The 19,314-nt window shown below is 43.6% G+C and overlaps 1 protein-coding gene across 3 annotated transcripts; it reads left to right on the top strand.

Annotated features, from left to right (window-relative positions):
* The first annotated feature begins 168 nt into the window (after positions 1-168).
* Positions 169-19,233, top strand: gdap2 (ganglioside induced differentiation associated protein 2). 3 transcript variants are annotated; one of them, XM_028991865.1, is made up of 14 exons: positions 169-409; positions 776-991; positions 1,792-1,931; positions 2,298-2,451; positions 2,959-3,047; positions 4,785-4,861; positions 5,172-5,331; positions 7,031-7,178; positions 7,981-8,057; positions 8,793-8,869; positions 9,529-9,668; positions 12,313-12,367; positions 13,519-13,662; positions 18,079-19,233. In XM_028991865.1, exons 2-14 carry the CDS (start codon positions 801-803, stop codon positions 18,118-18,120), a joined length of 1,494 nt encoding a protein of 497 aa, XP_028847698.1. In that variant the 5' UTR covers positions 169-409; positions 776-800; the 3' UTR covers positions 18,121-19,233. The 3 variants fall into 3 exon arrangements, with proteins under 3 accessions (XP_028847698.1, XP_028847696.1, XP_028847697.1); XM_028991863.1 differs by having other exon boundaries at positions 7,028-7,178; XM_028991864.1 differs by having other exon boundaries at positions 772-991; positions 7,028-7,178.
* Positions 19,234-19,314: the final 81 nt, after the last annotated feature.

The following is a 19,314-nucleotide window of genomic DNA, read 5'->3' as shown; positions in this document are numbered from 1 at the left end:
TACCGAATAGTGAAGATTTCAGCCCTCGAATGTATTGAAAAGTTATTATTTTTCATTGTAATTACACATATAATTACAAACTGTAACCATTTGATTCAGACGTGCCATGATCGAGACGTTGTGCGTTTGACCGAAAAATGACTTTACATTCACGGCCCCTGAGAGAGCCGACGCGGAAGTGATGGTGGCTCATTGTTGTGAATCAGGTGACCAGGAACACACGCTTAACAACTAACCGCGGTGCGTGGACGGCGGTTTTGCAATTGTTTCTTGCGCCAAGATCCAGTTCTGCTCGACAGCATGGGGACCCTGGTCTGGCCGAGACGGTTTCCGGTGGCGTGACAGCCCTTCTGGCCCTCACCCCGACGTGGACGCAGCGGCTAGCTGACCGGTCGAAGGTTGGAAGGTGGTGAGTATCTCGCCTGCCCGCCGCCTCCTCCTTCCTTCTCCGCACGGTGGTGTTTAATTCGCGCAACCTGTACGTTCGCCTGGTGCCGTTTGGACCTGTCAGAGGCCCCCTTGTCTGCCAGGAAGAATTTTCTGACCAGATTTACGAATTCCCTCCTTTCCGACCGACAAGAACTTGAACTTGAGCCTTGTCACCGTTGTTTTTTTTGTTTTGTTTTGTTGACATGACTGAAGTGATAAGCTGTCATAGTATTGTCATATTGTTGACTAATTAACAGAAATTCTTTCTGTTATAAATTCCAGAATTGCATTGTAAGCTTTTAATGCTCCTCTCAGTTCTGTCTGTGTTTTTTGCATGTGCGGTCAGTGCGGTGCGGGACCAGAACGGCATCATGGATCCGTTAGGAGCGCCGTCGCAGTTCGTGGACGTCCAGACCCTGGCCAGCTGGGACGAGCCGGCGGGATCCGGTGACGGGGACGTGGTGGACTCGCGCCTGGAGGACGACAGCTTCTCCAACCAGCAGTGGTCCTTTCCCTCACCCTTCCCTCACCGGGAAGACATCAACAGGAAGATTGTGCTCTTGTTAGTCCTAACACGCCTTATATTTCATCTCATTGTTCATGCTGGTTTTTGTGTTGGTTATGTAGGTAGATGTTGTAAATATTACACATTTCTCTATTACCATGTGCGCATAAATCCTCTTTGTTTTGCGATCACATGATTCCCGCTGAAGGTTCTGTGGAAATGGCCTTGCGAAGTACAGAAAGAAGATTGTATTGAGAGGGCAGCAGCAGCAAAAGAAAATTACATTTGTACAGATAAGGGACTCTCGAAAGAGCGTGCGGCCGCTTCTCTGTTCGGGATAAGAGCTTGTTTCCATCTGTGGCGGTGAGGGCAGCTTCCTGTTCTGCTCCATGCTGACTCTCCCGCTCTCGCCACAGAGCCTGGTTTTTGTGCCGGATTGGCCCATGCCCTTCTGGGTTGAGACACTTAACTGCGGTTCTCACATGATACCCCTCACCCAGCATGCTGCCCGAGAAGTTCCTCCTCTCGTCAGTATTACCAGAGAGGAAAGGACCATTTAAGCAACTAAAAAAACCTCTGATTTCAGCACGGTGCAAGGGTTTGTGCGGCTGCTTCCTCATTTGCTTTCTTTACTCGATTAGTACCACTGCACACTGACGCCAGGGGGTCCGAACCTGCAATTTGTGACTAATTCTATCTAGACAATTTAATTAAGCAGTAATATATGAGTAATGGGAGACGAGTAGACTTCAATACGTGTTACTCCTTTATTTGTAACATTTTTTTTCAGTTTTGGTTCTTTTTATTATTATTGATATCTGAAAGGTTGTCAGTCCTGCATTTGTTCCTCCTTACAGTAAGGGTGACATCGCCCTTCTGAACTGCACCGCTGTTGTCAACACTACCAACGAGACGCTAACAGACAAGAACCCCGTCTCGGACAGTATCCACCGCCACGCCGGACCCGAGCTCGGAGAAGAGCTGCTCAAAATGAAAGGTAGGTGGCGCCATGCTGTCATTGCGGCCGCTCACCACTCGTTTCTCAGGATGCAGCTTCATGATGGCTGGCTCTGTCTGGGTAGAAGGTCAATAATATGTTGGAAAACCTGAACATAATCTCAGGAATATCCATGTCTTTGAAACATCATGAAGAAGGTTATTTTATTATTATTGCTGTTATTATTATTAATAATTTATTTAATTCAGAATGGCAAACTTTCCAAATGCTATATTCATTCATTACTCATAATGTGAAATATGTCTATTAATGTCTGTTGGCTAAAAAAAACAGTATCAAATGATCAGAATATTACCAATACTGAAAAGCTGTGTGTGTGTGTGTGTGTGTCTACTGTGAAAACAGGCTGCCGGACCGGTGAAGCGAAGATGACGGAAGGGTTCAACTTGGCTGCTCGGCACATTATTCACACAGTGGGACCCAAATACAAGGCAAAGTACCGCACCGCAGCTGAGAGTTCCCTGTACAGCTGCTACAGGAGCGTCATGCAGATCGCCAAGTAAGATGTCAGAGCAGCCAGGCAGCATTCATAATCATGATGATAAATCATCATATAACAATAAAACATAAATCATTCTTCTTCTTTTTTTTTTTTATGTGTCATGTATACAGTGTTGAAATATAGTGTAGAATAAGCCTTCATGTCTATATAGGAAGCAGGATTTCTTCCAAAATGTAGCCTATAATAGACAAACCAAACACCACAGAGCGGCTTCATGAATCCAGCATTGGCTAGAAATATATGTATTGCTACCTGATGACCGCCGTAGGATCTAATACACGCTCAGATAAATGTTACATATTCTCTGTATTTTGCGACACATCCACTACACAAACCAATGGTAAGATGAGTATTAAACAGCTTTACGTACTTCAGTGAGGAGGTGTGAATGAGTGAGGTAATTGTGCCTCTGTTGGCAACATAAAACCTTAATATTCAGTACATGGATGTAATTGAGTTTGTCTGTGTGTTGTATGCTGTTTATTGCCCTCCGTCTCTCTTCAGGGAGCAGGCGATGGCGTCTGTAGGTTTTTGTGTGGTGAGCACAGCGAAGAGAGGGTACCCGCTGCAGGACGCGACTCACATCGCTCTGAGTAAGTGCCACTGGATTCCAGTCATTGGACGTTACCCCGTCCTCCCGGTCACCCGCCGGCATAATCATATTTCTTGCACGTCAGCCATGTAAATGCTCCTTTCACCTCTGCACAATCACGCTACGTGTCCCTATTTCACCACTCAGTCACACGTCCATTTTCCCACTTACTGCCCCATGCGCCTTCATCGTGTTTTCGTCTGTCGTAACAGAGATGCTGCTGTTTGTTCCCCACTGTCATTTGGGAAGTATTCAGATGGTCACATGGTGCTGAATGTGCCAAGCAGTGAAGTTCAGCCTGTCCAAGTGTGTGTTGTGGAGTTTAGAACATTTTTAAATATCTATCTAATTTTACTCACATTATATTTCTGCATAATTTTGTGGTTATATGATTTTCTGCTGTAACACAATCACAGCAAATGAAATTTTATTTTACACTTATTTGTAATTGAGTTTATGACTACTTTGGGGCATTGCACTAAACATTTCACAGCATGTCGTGCAATGTATGATGGTGTGTGCATTTATGTGTGTGCAATGAGTGTTGCTTAATTTGTTTTATGAATTGCCAGTTGTTGGATACCAAACAGTGCAACAACAGGGTCGGGATTAATCTGTTTTCTACATATTTCCATGAGCATATTTATATTTATGGCATTTATCAGACGCCCTTATCCAGAAGAACTCACAATCAGTATTGACAGTCCCACCCACCCCACCCCACCTCCACCCCCAAAACACTCCGGCATATAAGCAACTACAATTTTTCACTCGCTTCGGGAACTGCGGCCTTTACAACCATGCGGCTAATTTTTAGATTTTGATAGGCCTGCCACCAACACACTTAACCTCGTCATATCAGGCCAATGAAACAGGTCAGGTCACAGTGGACTAATGAAACTGTTTCGGCAAACTCACTTACACTTAATTCTTCAGATCAGCCATTGTGTACTTTGTGCACAGACCCTCATCTTGGATATGACACGAGGAAATGCATATGATGGGACTTTCTAGTTAGAAGCGATCAGTTTGGCTGTCGAAGAAGGACATCTTTGCTGCTGCAAAACTTAAAATGTAAAAAAACTTAAAAATGTATGTACAATTTCTACTTTCTTATAAAAATTTGTATGTATATATATATAGGTGCTCTCTATAGTCTGAAATTTATGGTAAGTGTCTTGCTCAGGGACACACCTGTGTCTTGCTGAGCAAGAGGTAGTAAGTTTGAACCTGTAACTTTGAGGTCATCTGGTTCATTGGTGGATGTGTTACTCACATAGGTGGCCTAGCGGGGGACAGTGGTGGCCTAGTGGTTAAGGAAGCGGCCCCGTAATCAGAAGGTTGTCGGTTCGAATCCTGAGGTGCTACTGAGCAAAGCACCGTCCCCACACACTGCTCCCGGTGCGCCTGTCATGGCTGCCCACTGCTGCCCAATGGCAGTGTGCTGTGCTGCAGCGTCTCACAATGGCAATCATTTCACTTTCTCTTCACTAGGCGACTACCAAAATATCAGTCCAAGAATATTGGTACCAACATATCAAACACGAGGAAAAAAAGAAAAATTGTATAATTTAGCAAAACAAAGCCAAAGCCAAAAAATGTAACCAATCCCAGTTCTCCTTGCCACCAGCAGATTTAAGGCTTTGGATTAGCTCAACTTCTGTCGTTGCCGTCACCAGCAGCCGACTTTGGTTCTGAGGTTCTTGACTCACGTGGAACTCTGTTGTGCTGCATGCAGGGACGGTGCGACGCTTCCTGGAGACCCATGGGGAGAGTATAGAGATGGTGGTCTTCGCCGTGACCGCCGCAGAAGAGGTGTGTACCAGTCTACCCAGTTCCCAGTCGCTCCCGTGGAACCCATTCACCACAATTTCGCCCTCAGCCTTGTTGACATTTTGGTAATAAGTGAACCCAAGGAAGTCATTTGGTTTGGAGCACGCTGCGTAAGACAGCCGAACTCTTTCATGTGATTGTTGAAATGTTCCAGTGAAATGCCAAAGCCTGATCAAAGATAGAAATACGCCTGCAACACCAGACCACTGCTGGCTGACGTATGCGTGTGTGGTCTGCGTGCGCGGATTGAATCGTTGTGTGCTTTGTGTTTGTTGGTCCTGTCTGCCCTCAGGCGGTGTACAGAAAACTGATGCCTTTGTACTACCCTCGCTCTGAGGCCGAGGAGCAGGCCAGCCTGCCCCTCATCCCGGCTGACATCGGCAATTCGGAGGGGGAGCCGGTGGTGCCGGAGAGGCAGATCCGCATCGCAGAGAAACCCGGGACCCTGGAGGGTGAGTGGTAATAAAAACCAACTATGGAAACCACTGAAAATCATGGCATGAATACTGTCAACACATCGATTAAACCTTTGAATCATGATTTCATGTTTTCTTGCATGACTATATTTTACACGTGTTCTGGGTATAACTCATTACAGTCACCATAATTATTAGTAAAACACATCAGAAAAATTCAAACCCACCAGGCATATTAACAACATTCGAACTCTGAGTCCATCTTTAAATATCGATGTTGTGAGAATCTGTGGGACACGCTGATTGGTAAAGCCACAAATATCCTGGATTCAGTTATCTTGTGGTCTGTAGTGGAACAGATGGCAGTGAACTATGGGTAAATCTTTTTAAAAAACATGTAATATGCGAGACTTTTATGGTTTTTCTGCTGCACAGCGTTTTAGTAGCAGTCAAACACCTCAGCACCGCTGTGAACACGTCATGCAGACGTCCCGCCTCTCTGCCTCATATTATCGGCTCCCCAACGCCCATAAATGTGCAATATCCTGAAAATGATATGATTGAGCATCCATCAGAGGACATGGCCCAAGCACTGTTACGTGGGACAGTCTAGCCTAGCTGTCACCAGCACACATTGCATCTTGGGAAAAATTGGTTAAAGGAATCGACCCCTTCCTCCCCACTTCCTGTATCAGAATATGGGCAGGGGTTGATGTTCTTGATGATAGTTGAGCAGCATACGGAGATGCTGACCTTCAGAGAGGGGTGTCCCGCCAAACCAAACACTCTGTGTGTCTGTAAGGCCCAATATAAATAAACTGTGAATGCTTTCTGCTGGAGCCTGGATGCGCCGGGCTCTGCCATTGCTATAACATGGCCTGACTTCTCATACACACACACACAGTTGCTTGCTCTACTTCTCTCCTGTTTTGAGGTTGAAAGTCAGTCAGACGGTTGATTTCCTTGATGTGACCCGGGCCTTGTAACACCCTGGCACTGTCCAAACGAGGTCCATTTCAAACATAACGCATCAAAGGAAATGGCCGGAGCCATCTGTGGTACATGTTGCGCCTTTTGGTTCCCATCTGAAAGCTGGCGCGTGCCTCTGGCCATGTGACGGCCGTCTGCTTTCCGTCATGGTTCTGTTCTCTTCTGTTGGGCGGATCTGCTTCATTAGCGTCGTGTATACAGTTACATGCCGCTTTCGCTCACTGGTGTGATTGGGCGGAGCTGCAGCCCGGTGGAGAGCTGTGCAGTGAGAGTTCATTCTAAACCCAAGACAGACGATGTCGGGATGTGGGGCAGTACAAAAGAATAAGATGTAAGATGTTTGAGTTGAGGACCTGGCAGAGCGTGTAAAGTAACTTAAACCACGAAGAGCAGGAAGAGACACCATGTAATGTGACTATTGGGGCAGTGGTGGCCTAGCGGTTAAGGAAGCGGCCCCGTAATCAGAAGGTTGCCGGTTCAAATCCTGATCTGCCAAGGTGCCACTGAGCAAAGCACCGTCCCCACACACTGCTCCCCGGGCGCCTGTCATGGCTGCCCACTGCTCACTCAGGGTGATGGGTTAAATGCAGAGGACAAATTTCACTGTGTGCACCATGTGCTGTGCTGCTCTGTATCACATGTGACAATCACTTCACTTCACTATTGGTGCTTTTTGTCCTATAGTATGGGCATAAGGTAAAGCATGTATTGGGATAAAATCTGTGTATTTTCTCGCTGTTAGAAGACTCTGACGAGGACTCTCTGGACTCTGATCTGGGGCTGGTAGGAACGCATGCGTTCGCACGGATGGAGGGAGACGTGGACAAGCAGCGCCGGCTCATCTTGCAGGGCCAGATGTCTGAAGCGGCCCTTCAGAAGCAGCACCAGCGGAAGTAAGGCCCTATTCACTGATCTGTCTACCATCCATCACACCCATCTTGCTGCTGGCCCCTCACAGAGACTCCTAGGGTTAGGGTTAGGAGTAAAATGTTTGCACATCCAGTCTTCCATATTTAGTCAACCTGCTGTACTCTGCTGTAGTCCCAGTAGCTTATACTCGATTATACTCCTATACTCCTCTTTTCCATTATATCTGCAGTTGAAAAGAGTGGAGACTGTGTCCTGCATCGTAAAAGTCACCCGAAGGTCTCTCCCCCATGTCAGCAAAGAAGACTTTGCTGAAAGGGTGGGCCAGGCATATATATTCAATTAAAATTGAATATATATGGAAGGTGACCTGTAATCGGAAGGTTGCCGGTTGAAATCCTGAACCGCAAAGCACCGTCCCCACCCACTGCTCACCAAAGGTGATTGGTTAAATGCAGAGGACACATTTTATTGTGTGCACCATGTGCTGTGCTATGTTTCACAATGACTTGTTTATTTAAATGTTTATCAATGCAATAAAAAAATATCAATGCAAAATGACATTACGGTCTTGAATGGTAGAAAATAAAATGTATGAAATTGTTCAAACCAGGCTTATCTCCACCTAGTTCACTAACTGACCTTCTCTGTTGTAAGGCACATGTAATAAATAAAAAACGAGCAAACACATCTTAATGTCTTTAGGGTTGAATATGCCGGTTCTCCTGAAATCATCCGTGTTTATTTCAGGGTTATGCACAACATTTTAGTCCATAGGTTCAGTACTGTTTCTCATGATCTTTTTATACACTTGTTTCATTCCTGCAGCTACAACCGCTGGCTGGGCAGAGCTCGTGCAGAGGACCTGTCAGATATAGCAGCACTGAAAGCATTATACCAGACAGGTGGGTTTCATTGAGGATGTGTTGTATAATCTGTCCTCCTCTTCCTGTATGCAAATCCAAGTTGCCATCATGATCCCTCACCACCAAACTATTTTCCTTGTCCGACCGGATTTGAGAAATCTGTAGACACTGGCTGTAGTTCCCACACTTGATTAAAGTGTTTTGTTTGTTGTTGTTTGAATGTTTTACCTTCCCCGCCAAAAAAAGAGCAGAACTAACCCTACCCCTTACCCGCAAATCAAAAACAGTTTGCACACCATGCTTGAACTTATTGGTTTTCAGTATTTGGGGGAAAAAATGACATCAGTTATGTGTTTAGTACATTTACAGAATGCGTAAACTCACATCATTACGTTATACTTCCAGTTTATGTTTATGTCGCTTAAGTTTGTTTTATTTGTCATTTTTAAAGAGCAGTGTGTCATTTTTTGGTTCAATAAATCTGTTGGTGGCCCAAACCTCTGTTTCACAATGGCAATCACTTCACTTTCACTTCAGGTGAACTTGCACCTTTTACATATCCAGCTTTTGACCAACAGAGGGCAGAATTCCTCTGTTTTTCCTTGCTGAACACTTCCAGACGGGGGTCCACAAAACCTTATTCAACTACTGTCCATCTCCCATCCTCACACAGTGCACACAACTGCAGAAACACAGGGGATCTGACCGATCATGTTCGCAACTGGGATGTGTGTGTGTTATTGACCAGTTGTTTTAAGTCTGTTTTTTGGGCAGGTGTGGACATGTGTGGCAGGACCGTGATGGTGGTTGTAGGAAGGAACATCCCAGTGACCCTAATTGACATGGAGAAGGTAGGGGATCTTGAGTGCAGTTCAGACCATTACAGTTTTCCTGTGAAACTCGTATACAGTTTATTAGGAAATGCGAGGAAAACCAGTGACTGTTAGCCAAAGTCTGCAGATGGAAAAATTATTTTAGATGACATTAGATATTGAGCACAAAATTGCAGAGCTATGTGGAGACATTTGATCTTTTTCTTTTCCTACCCTACCAGTCGACACACAAAGATTTTTCTGGTTGTCTTTTTTGTTCTGAATATTTTTATGCAAAAGAACAAAACCAAAGCCTCAACTATGACAGGCAACAGGCAAGGTTATGCAGAAAACCAAATAAAGTTGTAAACAAATCAGTGTTTCAACTCGAACCGTTCTAAGTGGTGAAATTGTTATTGGAATGGCAGCATTTCACTCTCTTTGCTTCTCCCACTGACCTTAAATCAGACAATGGGGATGGTTTTCCAACAGTCGTGTTCCTGTGTTGAACTCCTTTGAAGAACCTGAAAATTGAAAAAATCTTTGTCTAATGGTGCAAAAAAGGAACATTTCATTATATTCACTGAGGATCTCTCAAAATGAATGTATGTGTGAAATGTTTTGGATCATCTCTGCATGAAAATGTGGATTTCAAATAAAATTAAATGTTTTTTTTTTTTTACTTTGTGTTTGTGTAGGCCCTGCTGTACTTTATCCATGTCATGGACCACATCACAGTGAAGGAGTATGTGATTGTGTATTTCCACACACTGACTGCCGAACACAACCATCTGGACTCAGACTTCCTGAAGAAGCTCTATGACGTTGTTGACGCCAAGTGAGTCAGTCACTCTTTATCCCCTACCTCAGCTTCACAGTTTCTTTTAACCCCCCTACCCCTACCCCCACAGTCGATTTTTACTCCATTCCCCTACCCCAACAGGCACTTTTTACCCTATACCCCTACCCCCACAGTTGCTTTTGTACCCCCTACCCTGACAGGCACTTTTTTACCCCTTACCCCCACAGGAGCTTTTTACCCCCTACCCCGACAGGCACTTTTTACATATACCAGACGCCCTACAGCATTTACCAGACACCCTTATCCAGAGTGACTTACACTCAGTAGTTACAGGGACAGTCCCCCCCTGGAGACACTCAGGGTTAAGTGTCTTGCTCAGGGACACAATGGTAGTAAGTGAGATTTGAACCTGGGTCTTCTGATTCACAGACGAGTATGTTACCCACTAGGCTACTACCCCATACCTCTACTCCCACAGTCGTTTTTTTACCCCCTACCCCTACCCCTACCCCCACAGTCGCTGTTTACCCCCTAACCCGGCAGACACTTTTTACCCCATACCTCTACCCCCAAAGTTGCTTCTTACCTCATATCCCACTACCCCCACTAGCACTTTTTACCCCATACCCCTACCCCCACAGTCATTTTTTACCCCCTACCTCTACTATGAAAAAAGTGTGTGTGGATTGTGAATTAGTTACTTTTAACGTCAAAGTGAACGCCAGTCAAATCTTTGTTCATCCTGTCAGAGGGAGAAACTAATCCCCCATCTCACCTCTGGGACTCGTGAATTGTGTTGTTAACCCGATATGTCCTCCCATTTCCGGGGCTTCACTTCACAAACCATGGTGGTCTGGCACCCAGGAATATTAGCCTGTAATCCACAGGCATAAACACAGCCAACGGGACACATGGTTTACCGTAAGGAACAAGGGAAGAAGGACATTAAATGAATTTTTCTTTGGTGTCGTTTCGGAAAAGCGAAGTTGGGTTTGGCCGGGAGCGATGCCGTTGGCCGGGACTCATCTTAAATCTGAGCCACCAACTCTTACAGAGACATTCAGCAGCCAGACAGCCTCTTCTGTTTCACTGCAGACAATGTTTTTTGTAGTCGGCCCAGTAATTATAAGGTCAGCGTATAGAGAGGGGCGACGTGAACTCTGCTGCTGGCAGGACCGCCCGCTTCTTTCTTTTCTTACCCCTCTGCCTGGGCTTTTTCTTGGCCTTTAGCAGGCTGTTTGACTGGCGGTTGAAAGCGTAATGGCGGCAATGCAGCGAACCATCCATCATGTTGACTTGGGGCATCCACTGTTTGCGTGAAGACTGAGAGGAAAAAAAACGTCTCAGCATCCTCAAAATAAACCTTGAGGTCCAGCCACACCGGCCACAATGTCACAAAGGCTTCACACACAGCTTCCTTTCTACATTTTCCTCTCACTCACTCACTCACTCTCACTTTCTCTCTAATGTTGTGCTCTACATGTTCACTTCCCGAAGTTGGCCACTGGTTTTGGCCCACAAGTCTCCCTGCTGTAAATCCCCCAGTGCCTGAAGGGGAAATATCAATCCATCCTTCAGGCAGGGAGACTGAGGGCTGGAGAAGGAGAACGATGTCCTAATTTTGACCTCACCAGTTCGACCCAGGAGGCCCAGACCCAAAACACATCCGTAAACTTGAGAAAAGTCCCCTCTGACATCTCCATCAGAGACAGGCGAGTCCAGGCACTTGTTAACCTGACAAGTGGTTGTGGTTAACTTGCTTCCTCCCTTGAGTCCAGTGGAAAAGCCATTGGTGGATCCTGCATCTCTCTAAACAATAAAACGTTTACTTCAGTTGTTTGGTTTGAACATTATGGGTTAAGGTGCCTCTCTAGGTCTCCGGTTTCATTTTGGGGGCGTTCTAATGCTTGGACGCTGCCGCCGTTGCTGTGCGGCTGACACGGATGGTCTGATTGCATGAAAAAGCGAGATTTGCAAGTGGGAGGGGGAAGGTAGATGGTCGGTCGTGGGAATGGGCTGCAGCTGATGAATGTGTCCCTCGCATGCTGTAAACACTCTGCCGGTTTTGGACGCCGCCAGAGGTGATTTTTATTAAAAATGTCTGTTTTGGAAAAGAGTTTGTGTCTTGGACTGGGGGAGGGGCGCATGTTCAGGATGCAGTTGGACTGACTTTTTTTAAGATATGTTTATGGTTTAACTGTATCGTGTCTTTACTGTTGGCCTTGTTTTTCAAACTAGTTCTGCATGTCTCCTGCAAGTGTGGGCTGTGGGGTTTGTCTGCTAATGTAAGGTCAAGGGCGTCCTCAGGATTTAACAAAATAAATACATGAAACGGGACCGAAACCCTTGGTAACCAAGGGTAACCTTTTTGTTGTAATTATTTCTGTTACCCATAACATGCTCTTTAATAATTCTTTTTTTTTTTTTTTTTTAATTTAAATTGGAAGGAGCCTAAATTACCGCTCTCATACAAACTACTTCCTCATCCTGGTTGATTTAAACCCACACAGTCAATTCGGCACATGCACAAAAATCGTTAAAGATTTACAAAAAAAAAGATTTCTCACTTTATCCTTGAAGCCATGACCTTGGTGCATAGCGCCGCGTTTAGTGCCAGTTTGAAAGTAGTGAAACATGTGCCATGCAATATGTTAACTTTTTTTTTTTTTTTTTTTTTCAGGTTTAAGAGGAACCTGAAGGCCTTTTACTTTGTCCATCCAACGTTCCGATCCAAGGTAACTCAGACCTCATTTTTACAGTTTACCTCTCGTTTGAAATAGTTCACGTTCTCAATCTCTCTTTTCATTACATTGAAGGGTTTAACCGCAACAAGTCATTTTTGTATTTCAGTACAAAGTTCATAGCTGAGTTCACGCTTTCTTGCTTGTAAAAGGAGCCATAGATAGAAAGAAAGTGTGTGGTGTGTTCGTCTGTGTTCACTTCTACCCAGTCGCTGCCTCCATTTGCATATTTAGCGTAATAACTTCGCAATTAAGCTCCATGCTCTCCAAAGGTGGAATTAAAACCGCTCTGCAATTACGCAGACGATGATGAATCTTTTAAAAGGCGTTTTGCTCAGGAAAATGCAGGAGGCTGCCGGAGACGTGTAGGTGTGAGATGCGCTCATGGTGGGTTGCTAAATTATAATAAACAAAACGGGCTTTAAGTGCTTCTGAGCGATTTGCATAATTGTCTTTGAGGTGCTTGTGACTCAAGGATCTGTGTGTGTGTGGCAGGGAGGATTCTCTACCCATGACATGTTCTTTTTAACTTGTCACAAGGCCAAAGAGGAGTTATGTGTTTTGTAGATAGGCATCATTACAATTTCACTAATGCTCTTATTCAGCGTGATTTGTAGACTTTGGGCCAGTGTATCGATTCCATGCCTCGATGATCAGAAAAGATCAAATAAATATAGACATAAATATACCATAGTCCTCATGTACAAAGACCAATCAATATCCTCTATTGTATAAGGAATAGATGGCCTAATTGTGAACATGCACACAAATGATCAGAGTAACACCCCCACCCCAACAGTCTTAAAACCTATTTTGATCCAAACTACATGATTGAATATGTAAACACAAATGAAATAAAATAAAAAAAAATGTTTTATCACATGGATGTCTCAAAAATATGCTGCTCTATAATCAATTCAGCATTATTTTATGAAATACCTAATGATCTGCAGTGATATCAGTGGAATTTATAAGTTGGCAGGTCAACAAATCAATATTTACATTCATGATTAGCTACAACCTTCATTCAATTATGGTGTGCTGAGGTAAAATTGTGCCTTTTAATATAGAATGTCTGGTTTGAGGGTCAGTTTTTTTGTCTTCATGTTCAAATGCTGACTGTCATGCCCCCTTGTTGTAATTAGGTGTCTACTTGGTTCTTCACAACATTCAGCGTGTCTGGGATGAAGGACAAAGTTCATCACCTTGAGAGCCTTCAGCATCTCTTCACCTGCATTCAGCCTGAGCAGATTGACATCCCTCCCTTTGTCCTGGAGTACGATGCTAGGGTGAGTGTACATCAGACACCCTGACTTGGGTCTTGTGTTCATTACATCCCAGCACAGGTATCTACAGATCAGCTGCACATGCATCAGTTGGCACTATACTCACTGAAACAGACTCCTTATTTAGATCCAGGCTTTGGTTCTTTGTTAGTCAAAGGCCAGTTGAAAGATTCACATAATGCGCAAAGCCTCGGTGTAAGGAATCAGTAAGAAAAGATAAAGGTCTTGAAAGATCCGAAGGGCCCACTGGGAGACAACATTTGTTTCTGTTTTCTGTGAAATTAGCTTTTTTTCTTTCTTTGCTCTTCTGTTTTCTCAGCTGTTTGGATTCACTCGTGATTTTTTTCATTCTGATGCATCATACTGTGGTCTGGCCTTCACCGTATTCCTTCATATATCAGATTTCTTGTGGTCTGCATTAAAAGGATTGTAGTCCTCTATTTGCTTGTTGTCTCACAGTTCTTTAAAAGTATTCATTGTTTTTCGTTACGTGTGTGTGTTTCATCACTCAGTCACCATGGCACATGCTGTATACTGAGTTGTGTATGGAATTGTGATGGCCATTATTCTCAATTAACTTTAATGAACTTTATTTTTACTTGACATCAGAGCTCAATGTGGATTTTTTTTTAGCCTTTTTGTCTGGGTTGTGTTAAGGTTACTAGTCACATTGAGTCTGAATTGCCACATACCGCTCGTAAGTGGAGCTTTTGGGCATAAAGTTTGGGATGCAGTCACTACAGGCACTGGCAAAGCCCACTCGGTTTTAAGTAGAGTTGGCAGCATGGGAATTCAAGGTTTGCATGCGAGAGAACAAGCTGGAACTGTCTAGAACCCCGTTGCTTTGGCTCAAACCTTCACTAATTAAATCATACTTTTTTTGAGAGAGAGAGAGAGAAAATATTATTATTCCAACCGTTAAACCCAAAGGAAGAACATCTCCATGGACAGTAGCAAATATCTGGACTAATGTTGAGATATATTCCAGCAGTATATATTCACTGAGGCCTGAGGCCTGAGAAACATTTTTAGTGAGATTTGAGATACATATCAAGTGAAAGCTTTTTCTACTGGCAAAAGTATGTGGATATAAGTTTTTAATGCCAAAATGCTCTATACATTCTCGAGGCCATGTCCACACCTTGAAGGCCAAACCATAAAGACCTAATGAGTTGTTAACAGGGCGTGTTCTCCAGTACGAGAAGGTCAAGGTGCAAGTGAAGTGATAGTCATTGTGTAACACAGCACAGCACACTGTGTCCTCTGCTTTTAACCATCACCCTTGGTGAGCAGTGGGCAGCCATGACAGACGCCGGGGAGCAGTGTGTGGTCAATGGCACCTTGCCGGTTCGGGATTCGAACATACAACCTTCTGATTAGCTCCTGATGACAGATGATCAGTGGTTTTAATGGTGAGGCTGATCAATGTATAATGAGATGTTGAATTGGCATTGGTGGATGAATCATTATGTGTTTGCTCAAACAGTGCCCTGCTTGTCACAGCTCCAGTCCACCAAGAAGTGAGATATAATGCGAAGTAAAGATATCTTGTTCTTGTTTAAGAATAAATAAATCTGATAGGGACCAGTCTGGAGTCACTCATCCTGCCATTGGGGATGTGATTGCAGCACATTCTGATGTCAATTTGGTGGTTCTCGTAGTTGGATTTTGGACTGTTGGCCCTCTGCAACTGCTGTGTGTGAGATGTATGCTGGGTGTGTGGAAGTTTGGGAAGATAGGAGGAGCTGATCACAATTAGTTTTGTGTAAAGGTTATTTACACAGTGTGTGTGGAAGCCAGGTCGATGGTAGAAACAGTTGTTTAAATGGTGGGGCACCATAATCTTGACATAGCAAGTAGAAGTATGTATTCAGGGTTACACAAAAAAGTAAGAAAGGTGTGGTTGCTACTTATCTGGAGAGGAGAATTTTTGGTTTGTGTGTCCTTGTAGCTGATGCCCAGAAGACCTAACTTTTAATTATGTGTTTATAATCTAAAATGGGAGGAGCCCATGATAATGAATGACAGCTCTCAGGCACAATACGTCCTTATCCTTGATTATTTAAATTCTTGCCTGTTAATATGTCTCATGAGCCAGCCTACCCAAGACGGGACCATCACACTTTTATTCAAATCTACTGACTCTAGTCTGACTTTCCTAAGCGTGTTTATATGCAGTGTATCCTCAATTAAATTCATTCAATTTTATTTGTCACATACATAGTCATACATGATATGATATGCAGTGAAATGCTTTAGCGACTGCTACAGACCACAGTATTGCAAATATTGCAAGTATACAATGAACCAATATGTAAATATTGCAAACATAACCAAATATTACACTTTTATGTCTTTAACATAAAACATAAAATATGTGTAATAGGTAGGGTGAGGGTGTGCAAATGAGTGAAGTCAAAGTATAAAGAGAAAAGTAAAAAATTTGTGGCAGAGTAAGTAGAGTGTCTCTACTGAACTTAATGTGCTCAATGGAGCACATTAAATACAGTACATTAATTTGCCAATGAAGTGTTGTTGAAATAGGTTTAAAAGAAAAAAAAAAACTAAACTGGGTCGGCGCAGTTGCGACGGCAGCCGACCTCACCGGCTGTACAACGAACAGGACATAACTGGACAACATCATGTTGAGTTTAACTGTGTTCTGGTGATGGAAACTGGAGCAATGCTTCTCAATAATTTTATGCGCCAACCTATTTAGACACGGTAAAAAAATACCAGTCTTTTCTCGTTTCCCACCATAGTCACAATGAAGCTAAGCACTTCATACCCTTTGTCATATTTACTTGTCTTAGCTTTTTTCGTCTCTCTCCGCCAGTGATCTAACAGATCAGCATACTTTGTCAAGAGTAGCATATCGGTAGAGCAAATTGATATCCTACCCACATTGTACACTGCCATTATGTACAAAAATGATGCTTTGGACTAGGTTCAGCCCTGGTGGTTGTGGGGAGGAAGAGCTGCTTAACCAACATTTATGCTTATGGTCACCATTACCACTGGCCACCAGGTGTCCTGTTGCTCAGTCACTTGCACTTTTCTTGTTGCTCTATTAATATTTTTTCAAGATTTTTCACAGTTGCTGTTATTTCGCACAATGTTAATATTAAATATGGCTCTAGAAATGTAATCTACAGAACACTCAAAGAGTCCCGAGGGCATGTCCCTTCCCTCCAATTCCACACTGCAGCGTGTTGAATTGAGCTGATGAGATTTGGCGCAAGACCACGCCCCGAGGATCTGTTTTGTGTATTGCGTGTCACGTCATCGGGCCACGAGAGCTGGAGTGTGTTGAGCCCACGGGGTGTTTCTCAAAGTGACCAATGCAAAAAAAAAAATTCCGGTTACTTTTTTTTTTTTTTTTTTGGTGATCTTCATCTTAATGTCACCCCAATTTATTAATTAATTTCTCTCAAAAATATGTGATAGAAAAAAACAAGATAATTAAATAAAACATGAATTCATGGAAATGAGCTGATGTAAAAAGTGTGGACACCCTTTCAGCTGCAAGACCATGTTTGTTTGTTGCCCGTACGGCAGCCGCCCGTCCACCTACTCACTACACATCATGCACTGAGTATGTATGTATGAGCCTAATGCTTTTTACTGCATTGTGGTAGATTGGGGCAGAGACAGGGTGATGTGTGGGTGAGCACTAGCGATACTTCAGTTAAGGTGATTGAAAATGTATGATGCCCAAGACGTGCAAATGTTTAATGATGCAGTGTCTCAAAACGAGGACATGTCCAGGGAAAAGAGGCACCATACTTTGGAGGGGGGGAATGGTGAGAAGGTTTGTGTTGGACGTGGATGCCAGCGGAGCATCGTTGCTGCAGTTTGGCGTGAGGCCCGTCTAAACCTGTTGTATGTACTGATGCCTGTGATTGCCGCTGTTAGGATTGGGATCAGACTTGGATGACTGCTTATTTTTTTAACCAACGCTGGGTATTGATGCCAAATAATGGTGGTTTTCTTCAGTCTTTTACACCCTGTAAATAAACCTGCACCTTTAGTCACTAGAAAACTGGTACCAGGTGGGCCTACTTTGGTGGATGCACTAAGTAAAAGTCAGGATGGCGACGTATCAGCTTCACATTCTACATATTACATGACTAGATATAGGTCTTAAAGTAGATTCGGCATAACTAGAGCTGGTTTAATTTTAGCCTTTCGCTTAAACTAACTATAACTTTGTGTACTGTAGCCTTTAATCCCTCCCTTATGAGCATGGTGAGCAGTAGACTGACGAGGTGACCAAATTACTGGCCAAAGTAATATATTCTATCAGAGGATGAACTATTAATCTTACATTGCAGCCCAATTATACCAGTAATGTAACTACAGTTTTAATAATTACTGTTATATGAATCATTATATTTTATTCCTGCTCTCTGGTTTCAGGTGAATGGTCCATACCACACCAGCCACTCCTTAGGCCTGTGAGACAGTCACCTGATCCCACTGCCGGTGGTCTGATGGCGGACGACCCTGCACCTGCTGCTGCTGCTGCTGCTGCTGCCGCCGATGGGCCAGGCTCCGTCCCCGGAGCCAGGACTGTTCCTTTTACCCGACAAATGTGAGCCAAAGAGAGCCAATCCTTTAATATTGTTCTGAAAAGACCTTCTGGGCTGAACACAGATGCCTGTTTCTCCACGTTGACACGGTGCAAGCGTCCTACTGAGCGCGTGCAGCTGCATGTGGCTGGATGGTGCTGAGAGTAAACAGCTCTCAGAGGGGCGGCGACGCTGGCCTGTCTTAAACTCACACCCTGTATTGCTGGAAATCACTGTGCGTATGCGTGTGATTAGTTTCACCGAACTGTCATATTCTGTTCTACTTTGGTTGTTCTGTGATCTGATGCACATTTGCAAACAACAATTGCTCTGTTGTGGTTTTGTCACACACATTTTCCTCTTTGGTTCTCATTTGCATCTCTCGTACACACAGATCCTGACAAATCTGCCGGTTACCTTCAAGATTAAATGGAGGGCCATTTTTTCACGTATAGCTGTTAACTGTGTAAAGCTTTTAGGTTTTTACTGCATGCAGTGTAAAAAGCTTTATTTTTTTCTACCTTCAGATGATCTACTATTCACCTCTGGCCTGATTTAAAGCTTTAGTACTCATGCAGAGAGGATGGTTTTGTGTTCATCATGTTGCCAGTATCAAATGTCAGGAGTTTTTTTTTTTTCTCTTTACTCTCCTAATGAATACTCCTCAATTTTTGGCTCTGTTATGCCTTGTCTTTTTTTTTTATATATATTATTATGCTTAATCATTGCCTGTCCCATATTTTGTTAAAGTACGCCTGTCTCTGTTAAAGAAAAGTTTACGTTTACGAAAGTGGCCTGGAACTGAAACGGTGGCTTTTTTTTTTCTGTATGCATGTCGTCCGGTGAGCCAAACAACTTTTAACCTTTGACCCCTTAGAAGGAAATTAGTTGTGAGCTCATACACAGTGATTGATCACAAACTGCAAATCAAGTGTGCCAGTGAATGAATAAGTTATTTTATAAACAGAAGGTTATCACTATTTGAATAAAAAATTCTAAGTGAGTGTGCAATTGTTTATTGCTTTACATAGTTCATATGAATACATTCCCATGGATGCTCTGCATGTGCCTGAGGTTCTTGGTG

This window comes from Denticeps clupeoides, chromosome 9, assembly GCF_900700375.1.
Source record: "Denticeps clupeoides chromosome 9, fDenClu1.1, whole genome shotgun sequence".
NCBI classification, from domain to species: Eukaryota; Metazoa; Chordata; class Actinopteri; order Clupeiformes; family Denticipitidae; genus Denticeps; species Denticeps clupeoides.
The sequence above is the reverse complement of the archived record's forward strand: the minus strand, read 5'-3'. Positions and strand labels throughout refer to the sequence as shown.

Excerpts from the sequence above, each read along its gene's own strand:
- gdap2 (XM_028991863.1), top strand. The coding sequence starts at position 801 with ATGGATCCGTTAGGAGCGCCGTCGCAGTTCGTGGACGTCCAGACCCTG. Across the intron at positions 5,332-7,027 it reads GAAACCCGGGACCCTGGAGG|AAGACTCTGACGAGGACTCT; the intron begins GTGAGTGGTAAT and ends TCTCGCTGTTAG. Across the intron at positions 12,368-13,518 it reads ATCCAACGTTCCGATCCAAG|GTGTCTACTTGGTTCTTCAC; the intron begins GTAACTCAGACC and ends TGTTGTAATTAG.